General features: G+C 41.4%; 1 protein-coding gene across 1 annotated transcript in view; it reads right to left on the reverse strand.

The window, feature by feature from the left end:
* Positions 1-4,415: 4,415 nt before the first annotated feature.
* Positions 4,416-12,669, reverse strand: part of tnxbb (tenascin XBb) — a 43,657-nt gene continuing 35,403 nt past the window's right edge. The window contains exons 9-18 of the mRNA XM_079441797.1: positions 11,494-11,637; positions 10,899-11,018; positions 10,535-10,690; positions 9,576-9,712; positions 9,273-9,405; positions 7,945-8,096; positions 7,440-7,536; positions 6,896-7,057; positions 6,638-6,801; positions 4,416-5,017 (exon numbers count right to left, since the gene is read on the reverse strand). Coding sequence (XP_079297923.1) covers positions 4,931-5,017; positions 6,638-6,801; positions 6,896-7,057; positions 7,440-7,536; positions 7,945-8,096; positions 9,273-9,405; positions 9,576-9,712; positions 10,535-10,690; positions 10,899-11,018; positions 11,494-11,637 — 1,352 coding nt within the window. The 3' untranslated portion in view covers positions 4,416-4,930. The remainder of the gene's footprint in view (positions 5,018-6,637; positions 6,802-6,895; positions 7,058-7,439; positions 7,537-7,944; positions 8,097-9,272; positions 9,406-9,575; positions 9,713-10,534; positions 10,691-10,898; positions 11,019-11,493; positions 11,638-12,669) is intronic.

Here is a 12,669-nt window from a genome sequence, read left to right on the forward strand (position 1 = left end):
GGTGTAGAACCATCTCAAGGATGATCAGAAGAAATGGACAGCACCTGAGTTAAATATATGAGTGTCACAGCAAAGGGTCTGAATAATTAGGACCATGTGATATTTCAGTTTTTCTTTTTTAATAAATCTTCAAAAATGTCAACAAATTTTCAGTCAATATGGGGTGCTGTGTGTACATTAATGAGGAAAAAAAATGAACTGCGTTGCTCTTCAGTGTTCGTATTGTTTTTGTTTGTTTTTCCTGTTTTTTGTTTTTCAAATAAGATCAGTTTTACCAGGGATGATCTGCTGAACATTCGGCAGAACACACCACAAAATCTTCGACCGGTTTTTGATTTTACGGACGTTTTGCTGGACATTGTAGTTGGCGGAGCCGTAGCTCTGGTCAAACGCTTCAGGAGGAGGCGCAGATGGGGGAAGAGAGCCGGAGCGCTCGTGAAACTTCGTCAGTGCGGATTTCGAACGGCGTTGCCTAGCATCCATCTGGCGAATCTCCGCTCTCTACCCAACAAAACGGACAAACTCCTTCTGCTCTCCCGGACAAACAAGGATTTTTCTAACTCTGCTGCTTTGTGTTTCACTGAAGCCTGGCTGAATGGCGACATACCGGACAGCGCAATTCATCTGCCTAATTATCAGCTGATCAGACCAGATCGGGACACGGAATCAACGGAGAAATCGCGTGGCGGCGGGACGTGCTTTTACATCAATGAGAGATGGTGTACAGATGTAAAACCACCACCACGCTCTGATCTCCTTTTCCAGTGTGTATTTGGCCTGTTTGTACAAGACTTTATCCCCCTTTCTGTAAGCATCTTCTTTGGCCTGACGGAGCTGTCTGAGTTTGGCAGTGAACCATGGTTTGTCATTGTTGTAGAATAGATGAGTCCTGTTAGGGATGCACATATCCTCACAGAAACTCACAGAAATATAAGATGTTACAGTCTCTGTGAGCTCGTCCAGATTATTTGCAGCAGCTTCAAAAACAGTCCCAATCAGTGAGGTCGAAACAGGCTTGTAGATCCCGCTCTGTTTCGTTAGTCCATCTTTTAACAGATCTTAATACAGGCTTTGCAGATTTAAGTTTCTGCCTGTAGGACGGAATAAGATGAACCAAACAGTGATCAAAGAGTCCTAAAGCTGCTCGTGGAACAGAGTGATATGCGTCCTTTATTATTTTGTACCAGTGATCCAAAATAATAAAGGGGGTGGTGATGGCGCAGTGGACAAGACACATGCCTTTGGTGTGAGAGACCTGGGTTCGAATCCACTGTGAGACACCAATGTGTCCCTAAGCAAGACACTTAACCCCTAGTTGCTCCAGAGGCGTGCGACCTCTGACATATATAGCAATTGTAAGTCGCTTTGGATAAAAGCGTCAGCTAAATGAATAAATGTAAATGTAAATATTACTATCTCTGATCAGCTGGTAATTAGGCAGATGTAGCACGCTGTCCGGTATGTCGCCATTCAGCCAGGTTTCCGTGAAACACAGAGCAGCAGAGTTAGAAAAACCCTTGTTTGTCCAGAAGAGCAGAAGGAGTTCGTCCGTTTTGTTGGGTAGAGAGCGGAGATTCGCCAGATGGATGCTAGGCAACGCCGTTCGAAATCCGCGCTGACGAAGCTTCACGAGTGCTCCGGCTCGCTTCCCCCTACTGTGCCTCCTGTAGCGTTTGACCAGAGCTACGGCTCTGCCAACTACAATGTCCAGCAAAACGTCCGAAAAATCAAAATCCGGTAAAAGATTTTGTGGCGTGTTCTGCCGAATGTTCAACAGGTCATCCCTGGTAAAACTGATCATATTTGAAAAACAAAAAACAGGAAAAACACAAAAACAGTACAAACACTGAAGAGCAACGCACAATAGCTGCCATCATCGGCGCCATTTTAACTAACAGTAAAAATGTTAAAATCATACGTAAAAAACAGTAAAAATCATACGGCAAATGTATGCATATATATATATATATATATTATATACACACGTATATACGCTTCACAAGTTTTCATTCACTCTAAAAATTTAACCTGCTCCAGTGCAGCAGACAGATTAGGCCTCCATTCAAGAACAAAAGATGATGCACTTACATTTTACGCAATAAACGTCAATGTTAAAACTGCTTATTTATACCGATTCCATGCCATGTATCATGTCGTCCTTCATTTAAATGTGTAACATTAGCCTATCTGAGCGTCGCGACTGTTAGTGCTGCCAGATCAATGACGAGCATGCAGCTCAAGTTACTGCCAGAGGAATAGTCGGACTGATTTAATTACATTTTTAATATTATTTTGTTTATTTTTGAATGATATTTTTTGTGATAAACCTCCTACTCTTGTTCATGCAATCACAAAGAATAACTCGATTAAGATGATCAAACTTATTTTTAATTATCGTCTATGGGCTTGAAATATTTCTTTATTTGAACAACTTCAATTTGATGCAATTATATAGGATTGCATCATAAAGTCAGCGCATAAACCTTTAATTTAATCCTCCTCTACAGCCTTTAGTCATAATTAATGTTTTAATTCTAATGCTTATTAATGTGATATGTTGTTTGTATAGTTTTCTCGCTGTTCTGTAATGACATAAGGTAATCAGACAGTGAAGAATTGCCTGTACACATACAGTATGCCTCACGCGCTTCTGTTAAAGTCACGAAATACGCATCGGGATATCGTGAAAACATATTCCTTCATTTCATAATACTCAATTAATAGTTGTAAACGGAGATTGGTGTCTTTAGAAGACGTATACGTATGTGATGAATAAATAATCCACAACAATACCGTGCTATGGGCACAGCCATTGATAGAGGCTGCAGCGGAAGTTCTTTTACGCTACTATTTGAATCTTCCGCTTTTCGGACGCGGAAGTGTGATAAAGGCCTATACGGGACCGAATGGTTGTTCTGACGTTATCGCAAACCTCCTAATAGAAACCATCTAAAAATTCTACTCTTCGTGGCATTTAAAAGATCAAACAACACAACGTCCTCTAAAGTCATAAATCTGGGTGTTATATTAGACAGCAACTTGTCCTTTGAAAATCATATTTCCCATATTACAAAAACAGCATTCTTCCATCTTAGAAACATTGCTAAGCTTCGAAACATGCTACCTGTTTCTGATGCAGAAAAGCTAGTCCATGCATTCATGACCTCTAGACTGGACTATTGTAATGCACTGCTAGCTGGTTGTCCTGCATCTTCAATAAACAAGCTATAGATAGTCCAAAATGCAGCGGCTAGAGTTCTTACCAGGTCAAGAAAATATGATCATATTACCCCAATTTTACAGTCTCTGCACTGGCTACCTATTCAGTTCCGTATCATTTACAAAATATTATTACTTGCCTATAAGGCCCTAAATGGTTTAGCTCCTGCGTACCTAACTTGTCTTCTACCACGCTACAATCCAACCCACTCCCTAAGGTCACAAAACTCTGGACTTTTGGCAGTACCTAGGATAGCAAAGTCCACTAAAGGAGGTAGAGCTTTTTCACATTTGGCTCCCAAACTCTGGAATAGCCTTCCTGATAACGTTCGGGGTTCAGACACACTCTCTCTGTTTAAATCTAGATTAAAGACACATCTCTTTAGCCAAGCATTCACATAATGCATCTTATAATCTTGTACTGCAGTTATATCTGATCAAATGTACATTATTATTATTCTTTAGCTTGAACAAATCATTTTTGCTGAGATGGAACAGCAGCTACGCTAATCATGTCTCTATTTGTTTCTCTGTTGATTAACATCCCGTGGTAACTAGGAATTACAGAAACTTCAGTCTGGATCCAACCCTTAAATGATCTGAGATGACCGAACACCTGAGAAAAGATGATGCCAACCCCTCAGAGGACCTCAGAGGATGCCAACGCTCAGACAACATACAGAATTACCAAATTTTGCCATAAGTTAAACATATTAAGGTTCTGCAATATATAAATTGTGGAAACTTAAATTCCTGTAGAGCTGCTTTGCAACGATTTGTATCGTAAAAAGCGCTATACAAATAAATTTGAATTGAATTGAATATTGAATATTAACTAAATGAAATAACTTACTTTTTGCAGCTGACATATTCCTCTTGAGAACCGTCAAATCTTTCTCTTAGGCGGAGGAGATCCTTCATTCTAGCAGCGGCCTGCTGGAGACTAAACCAACTCGGGCCGAAGGTAGATACACACAACTACACCAAGTGCGGACCTGCTGCACGTACAACAGCTTCTCAGCGGAGATTGGCCCAGATAGAAAAAGCCGTCTGTCAGTCAGAAGTGTTTTGTAGAGTCGGCTCGGCTCTGGTCCATTATCTTCTCACCGATGTCGAGACTGAGCTGACAGTGCCGCATTTCAGCCCGAGTGTGCTTGCTATCTGGGTCGGGAAATAATTAAAATAATACTTGCGTAAAATCATGTTAGCATGTTTTTTATATCAAATATATATTTTTATAGAACCATACAATGTTAAAACACTAACATAGGCCTATACCAACTTACAGCTTTTTTATTTTATGGAATCTCTCTGTAGACACTGAAATATGGTACATACAAAGCAATATGAATACAAACATCAGACTCTTGATAGTTCAAGCTGATATATGTGACACCTAGTCCACAGATTCATCGTAGAGAAGAAGGCAGTGCATAATATTTCCTCCAGCTGCTGTGGGGCGTCACAATGCACAGACCACAGAGAATCCAAACACTGTACAATACTACATATAGACTACAGACAAACAGCCTTTTTGGCCTTGACATTTCAATTGGAGTACATGTGTAGATGTAGTTATGTAGCCTCATTGTGTGGTTATACGTGCAGTAATGATACTTGTTTTTCAATGGTTTGTTTAGGTTTATGTCCATAACAGGAGGGCATCCCGTATCATCCCAGCTCTCCTGCACAAATGCATTTATCCTCGTGTTCAGGGTCTGAATGAGGCTGGGCGGAATTTCATCTCAGTGAAGGGAATGGAGAAATCTTTGCCTTTCCACTCGGTCCAGATCACTCCCTGAGAGAAACCAAACACAGACCTTACAACTGGTGCATACCAATGGATATATCAGGCTGATACTACAATTGTTTAAATTCCTTTTAATCTACACTCTGTACCTCATAATGACAAAGTGAAAACAGAATTTTATTTAATTTAATTAAAAATAATTTTATGGGGGCACCGTTCAGTGGCCCTGTTTCACTTGAAATTTAGCTCAGGTGCCTCCCATTTCTCTTGATCATTGCTGAGATGTTTCTACACCTTGATTGGAGTCCACCTATGGTACATTAAATTGATTGGACATGATTTGGAAAGGCATGCACCTCTCTATTAAAGGCCTCACAGCTGCATATCAGAGCGAAAACCAAGCCATGAAGTCAAAGGAACTGCCTGCAGAGCTCAGAGATAGGATTGTATCGAGACACAGATCTGGGGGAGGCTACAAAAAATTTCTCCTGCACTGAAGGTTCCCAAGAGCACAGTGGCTTCCATAATTCTCAAATGGAAGAAGTTTGGCACAACCAGGACTCTTCCAAGAGCTGGTGACCAAGAACCTGATGGTTACTCTAGTTGAGCTCCATGATCACATATGCAGATGGGAGAAACCTACAGAAGGACAAACAACACTGCAACTCTCCACTGAACTGGGCTTTATGTTGGCATGGCCAAATTAAATCCTCTCCTCGGTGAAGACACAAGAAAACACACTTGAAATTTGTAAAACAGCACCTAAAGGACCCTCAGACTGTGAGAAACAACATTATCTGGTCTGATGAACTAAGCATCATGTTTGAAGGAAACCAGCTCTACTCATCACATGCAGAGTACCATCCCAAAAGTAAAGAGTGCTGGTAGCAGCCTCATGCTGTGGGGCAGTTTTTCTGCGGCAGGGACTGGGAGACTGGTCAGGGTTGAGGGAAAGCCGTATGGAGCAAAGGAAGGAAAACCTGTTCCACTGTGCTCAGGACCTCAGACTGGGTCGAAGAGTCACATTCCAACAGGACAATGACCCTAAACACACAGCCAAGGCAACACAGGAGTGGCCTAGGGACAACTCTGTGAATGTCCTAGAGTGGCCCAGCCAGAGCCCTGACTTGAACCCTATCGAACTTCTCTGGAGAGACCTGAAAATGGATGTCCAAAGACAGTCCCCATCCAATCTGACCAAGCTTGAGAGGATTTGCAAAGAAGAATGGCAGAAAATCCCCCAGTTAAGATGTGCGAAGCTTATTGCCTCATACTCAAAAAGACTTGAGGCTGTAATTGCTGCCAAAGGTGCTTCAACTAAGTACAGAGTAAAGGGTCTGAATACTAATGTAAATGTGATATTTAAGTTTTTTCTTTTTAATAAATTTACAGACATTTCTAAAATTCTGTTTTCACTTTATCATTATGAGGTATGGAGTGTAAATTAATGAGATAATAAAATGAATTTAAACAATTGTAGTATCAGGGTGCAATATAACAAAATTTTAAAAAAGTGAAGGAGGTCTGAATACTTTCTGAATGCACTATATATATATATATATATATATATATATATATATATATATATATATATATATATATATATATATATATATACACACACACATACATATGGCTGTATGCATTGGGTGAAGTCAGCTGCTTTACCTGATGGTTGGTGTTTGTGTTATAGAGGCCGTTGAGATTGGCTTCGTGGCAGTTCTTATACCACCATCCACCTCTGTAGGACATGGCACAGCGTGTGATGAATGGCTGAGGGTCTCTGTCCCGCGTGGAGAACGGCCGTCCGTTATGGTACGTCATTGAGTCACCTGTACATGAATGCATGCAGAATTTTACAGGTGTACAACCTCATTCTGCCTACATGAACATAATGGCTGTCATCGCATGGAGTTCAGGACTCACCAGCTGTGCCAGAATATCCAGACACTCTGATGGTGTAGTGTTTTTTCGCATTGTCGATGGAGAATGAGGAATAGTGTGCGTACACAGACTCGTCTCCAGCTCTGAGGTCGACTCTCAGTGTCATTGGACTCATCTTAGTGAAGTTATGAAGCTGCTCATTTCCTAAGGCGGGGAGAAGACAGCATGTCATCCTCTAGAGGGCAGCACAAACCTTCCTGACTGTTGTTTCACACTTGACTGTGTAACACAGGGGTCACCAGACTCAGTCCTGGAGGGCCGGTGTCTTGCAGAGTTTAGCTCCAACCCTAATCACCTGAACCAGCTAATCAAGGTCTTACTAGGTATACTTGAAACTTCCAGGTAGGTGTGTTGAGGCAAGCTGGAGCTAAACTCTACAGGACTCCGGCCCTCCAGGATCAAGTTTGGTGACCCCTGGTGTAACAGATACTGTTTTAGAGAAAAGATGCGCAGAAGTGTGGTCCTGCATGATGACATAGGCACTTCACTGAGGAAACTAACTGAGTGTGATAATTGCGTTTCTCACCGAGCCAGAATTCCCCATCCAGCGCTCCAAATCCATTGTTGTATTCACGCCAGCTCCTGAAGAAGTTCGTCTTTCCATCCTTTCTTCGCTGAAAGACCTGGACACACAAACACAGAGATGATGCCACTTCAGCAGGGAATGCTTAACTAATGTCTCTTCATGGAATATTGTGAAGTATTATTTATCGTTTAAGCAACATCACAATTACTGTTGCTCATACTGATGTTTAGAAATCTGAACAAAATGCTATCAAGCAACTCGTCCCACACCATCATTTGTGCTACACGCTGATACTTCAAATCAAATGTGGTTATTTTTGATGTTAGTGACTGTGTGTGTGGAAAGAAAAGTCTTTCTATAATAAGTAGTTTTTGTAGAATATGGTTTATGTTGACTAAGCTTGTACCATGAAGTCCTCCACCTTTTTAAATCATCTTAACCACTAATTAATCTGACCTGGTGATTGAACCACTAGTAAAGATGTGATGTGAAGATTGATTCATACCGTCCATCCTCCTCCATCGGTCTCCATGTCACAGTAAACCATCAGCGGCTTTCCCTCGTGGCCCTGTGGAAACACCTCCACGATGCCAGACTCCAGCTCTCTGTTCTGTTGCTCCTGTGAGCAGTCGGTGGGAAACGGGAACCGGAGATTCCCTGAGAGAGAGAGAGAGAGCAGAGTGACAGGGTGAACCTCAGGAAAACATGGACACGCTTCAACTCAAGATCACAAATGTATGCATGTTCAGTGGTGGCCAAAATTGTTAGAACACCTGACAGATCTGGAATATATTGAACTTTTTTTGCCTCCAAAACATGATTTCATTTCATAATGTTCATGAAACATGCAGATGGTTGCTCTGAGCACAACAAATATCAGATGAAGTGGGCCGTACTGTTTTTATCCACTTTTAACTGCTGCAAAAGGTGGACACACCAAATATTACAATTACAGCAGCACATCTCTCTGGCATAGAGTCAATGTATTTGCTGAGAACTTCAACACTAATGTTATCCCATGCCTTCTGCAACTCAAGCCAAAGGTGGCCAGTCCATCATTTTCAATATTCCAGCAGATTCATTCCATCACTGGTAGTTCAGACAGTGAAATCTGAAATCTCTTAAATATATGCCAAGTGTTCTAACAATTTTGGCCACCACTGTATATGTAAGGGATAATCAACTGCTAGCCGTGCATTAAAGGATTTATTCATATATTTATTTATTTTTTAAATATTTATTTTCAGTGCAATTTCTTGTCATGTCAATTTCATAACATGATTTAAAAGACAGTGTATTTAAATTTAAATCAGCATAAATCAAAAGGCAGTGCTAGATTGGACACTATTATGATGTATGATTTAGAAGTATTGTAGGGTCTGTTCAGATAAATTCAGACACTTTTGCCATTTATCTCTTTATGCCAATTGACAAAAACATTTGTTTATTATGACTAATTGTGTGGATCTTTTTTTTTTCTGCAAATGCTTATGCTAAACTGGCAGCACTACTATATAAATGCTACTACAAAAAATCAAAATAAATCATTGTTCAAAATGTGTGCTGTACTGAGAATTTGGGAGATTATGCGTGAAATTTGTTTAACTCTGAATTAATATAATGTCAAAGTAAAACATAACGGCTATAAAATAGGCCTTGTTTTATTTGCTAAATATAGCTCTCATTGGTTTTTGGATTTTATGGTGAAATATGACGCTGTTTTTGACAGGTGTTTTGAGATTAATCTGACAAAATACACTAGGGAAGAGTGATGAATAGCCGCTGGGTGATTGCACACAGAGGCAGCAGAGGACAGACAATCATCATCAGTACCGGTGGTGAAGTCTGTAGAGACGGCGTTCATGTACAGACCGTCCCGCTCAGCCTGCAGGTGCGCTGTGTATGTCGACGATGGGTACAGTCTGCTTAACTTCAACTCCTTGACCGAGGGGTCAAGAATCACTTCCTGTGTAGAGGAAACACATATAACTATAAGCGACTGTCAGTTCACATGGTTACTGCTCAATGTGATGAGAGCGGTGGGCAACAGAGGCTATTTTATGGGGACAGACTGTCATAACTCACACTGCTGCTGATATACTGTAGACATGCGCTCAGCTATTGTTAAAGTCTAACCTGAATGTCCTGGCCGTCCGTGAAATAGCTCAGCTTGTAACTGCTGATGGCTGATACAGGTGCTTTCCAAGACAAAACCGCGGTACGAGGCGTAACCTGACTGGCTTTGAGATCGCGAGGATCATCCCCTTTTTTACCTGAAACATAAAAAGGACAACTTCTGCCTTAAACAGGTGCTATTAAAAAAAAAAAAAAAAAAGATGGCACAAGCACGGTTTTTAAAGGGGTCATATGATAGGATGATATTCTTTATAAAAGTTAAGACTCGCCCATGCCTTCCTAAAATGCTTCATTCAAACGCCCCACATATCTACGTCACTGTGTGAGAAGATTTGCATAACGCCACCCAAATGTTTACGCAAAGAAAGAAGGCGTAACTTTTATTCTTGCTGTAGTATTGTTGTCATGGAGACACTGTTTGTCTCCATATATGGTAAGGGGCTAAACCATTTCCATCACAAGCTTGGGCTATTCATCCAATCACAACGCACTAGACAGCCGGCCAATCAGAGCACAAAAGAGAAGAGTCTTTTCAGAAAGATGAGCTTTTTAAAAATCGATGGATTCAGAAAGGCGGGGCAGAGAGCAGCAACACTAATGTATGATATGTGGAAAATAATGTGTTTTTTGAACCTTAAACCGTGTAAACACATTGCATTACACCAAATACACAAAATAATATTATTTTTAGCATCGTCATATGACCACTTTAAGCAACATTTCACAAAAGAAGTGAGGTTTTCAATGAAAATAAAATCAAAATTTCCATGTTCATAGTTATTGTGAAGAACTATACTTGTGGTAAATTGAGAACTGGCTTCATGCGACTGCTAAAAATCACTGAACTTGATTAAGAGTCATGGCTCAGAAAAGTGAGGTTAGTGTTGTTAACCCCTCTGGCTCATATCGGAGCACCAGAGCGGACGACTGCTGAGCAAACGGGAGATGGTGATGCTCACCGCTGGATGTAGTAAAGGCTGTGGTGGCTCTGGAGCTGCTCAGGTCTCCCAGCTGGCTGTGAATGCTCACTCTGTACCGTGTGGAGGACTGCAGCGTCTGCAGCTGCTCTTCTGCAGCATTGCCAGACACTCTGATGCTGATTCCAGGCCCAGGTGCTTATGAGAGGAAAAACACAGGAGTGTCATTCTTCAGGAATATTGGAAAGTGTGTCAGTGCTTTCTTTTCGGACAGTGTATAAATCACATTGTAGTATCACTGAGCAAATGTCCCATCTTAAATTGCCTGTACAACAACAACACTCAGAGTATTTGAGATGGACCATTTAAATTCTATTAGGTAGCAACAGCTGTGGACTTCACTCACCTGCGTCAGAACTATACACAATGATATAATGGTCGACGGTAGCCAAGGCGGGTCTCCACAGCAGCAGCGCTTTACCGTCTGTGACGTTTATGGCCCTCAGGTCTGTCGGTGGGTCGGGCACTGGGAGACACACGATCATCAAAATTACTCACCGTTACTACCTTAAATGGGACAGCAGACATTCTTTTTAAAGCCTCTGATGTTGGCAAACAGGTACAGCAGGGCCAACCTGTGCTTCCACGCCATTCAAATAAACGAACTGCAATTCTGTTTGGTTCTACAGACACGACAACTTTAATGTCTTCTAACTTTAATGTTAAAGGTGTCCTAAAACGCAGTTTCGGTATTGTATATTATGTTAATACATTTAGCAAAGTTTTTTTTTTTTTTCATTTTTACTCTGTAAAAAACATTCAATTTAAACAGACGTTTCCTCCTACAGAAACTGAAGTAAACGCCCACTGCTGTGATTGGCTAACTTTACACCATAGCCACGCCCTACTTTACATCAGCCCTGCACAGCCTTTAGCTATCAGACTGGTCTTTAAACACTGGTTCCCTATATCACTCTCTCTAGAAATGATGGGTAACTTACAAGTGGTCACGGTGTCCTGGATGGAGTCACTTTCGTCTCGTCCGAGTACAGACATCACACGGACTTCATAGGTGGAGCCAGGAGACACCGGCGAGAGGGCCAGACGGACTGTTTCGGAGTCCACACTGACAGAGATCGGCTCACCTGCATTACACCAACAACAAACATATATACAAGAAACAGAAGACGTATATTTGGCTATTTCAATCAACAGATGAGGGTCTTAAATGCTTGAAAATGTCCCTTTCTTTTCAGCAGGGTCTCAACCTTGATTTATTAAATGTACAGTTTATTCAGCCAAATCCAAATCATGCAATAATAGGACTGCGTAACACACACTTTTAGGAAGACAAAGACACTATAACCAGACAAAAGAGGTAACTGACATAAAACGAACTTGGTCTAATGAAGGGGTGGCTATCCCAAAGGGGTGCAGAGGAAAAGCTCAAATTTGAACAAGGAAAGAGAGTTTTTAAGAGGAGAAGTCATCAGAGGTGGTAACATTAGCATGTGGATTTCATTGTACATTGTCAAAAGCTGAACCACTTTGCAAAATGGTGTCGTCTGCTCCAGTTCAAGCTCCAATGAGTAATGTACAGAGTCGAAATGTTTGTCCCTGTGCTGCACAGTCAAGGGCACGAGATGAGTGTCTAGTGGAGCCACAATTTCCACATTGCCGCTGCACTTGAGGGAAGTGCATAGTGTATGTCTGCACTTGAAGATACATCTGCCTCTGCCCTGTGAACCTGTGTGCATTCTGTCTGAAGTGGACTATTGAAATAAAGTGTTACCCTTGATTCATGTGCAGTGTTTACTTAGTGTTCACTCATGTGCAGTGCACTGGAGTTACAGCTTTGTCCAAAGTCAGATCATCATCTTCCAATAGCAGCCGCTCCTGAACGAGACAGTGAAGGAGTATGGCCATTTTCTGCTCCATTGGAACAGCATCAAGACCCATTGCTAACAGGTACATTTCAAAGAACAATTTTGCATTACTCTCATGGGACTGTAGGCTCATAAGGATGGGACAAAAAGGGGCTCAGTGGAGAACCCTGTTGAAAAATCCAGCATATGCTGGTTAGGTATGTATTGAAGCAAATCAAGCCAGCTAAGGACCAGCTCAAACCAGCAGCCATGCTTCAAAACATACCTAATCAGCATGCGATGGGATTTTTC

Source organism: Barbus barbus (assembly GCF_936440315.1).
Source record: "Barbus barbus genome assembly, chromosome: 19".
Lineage (NCBI taxonomy): Eukaryota > Metazoa > Chordata > Actinopteri > Cypriniformes > Cyprinidae > Barbus > Barbus barbus.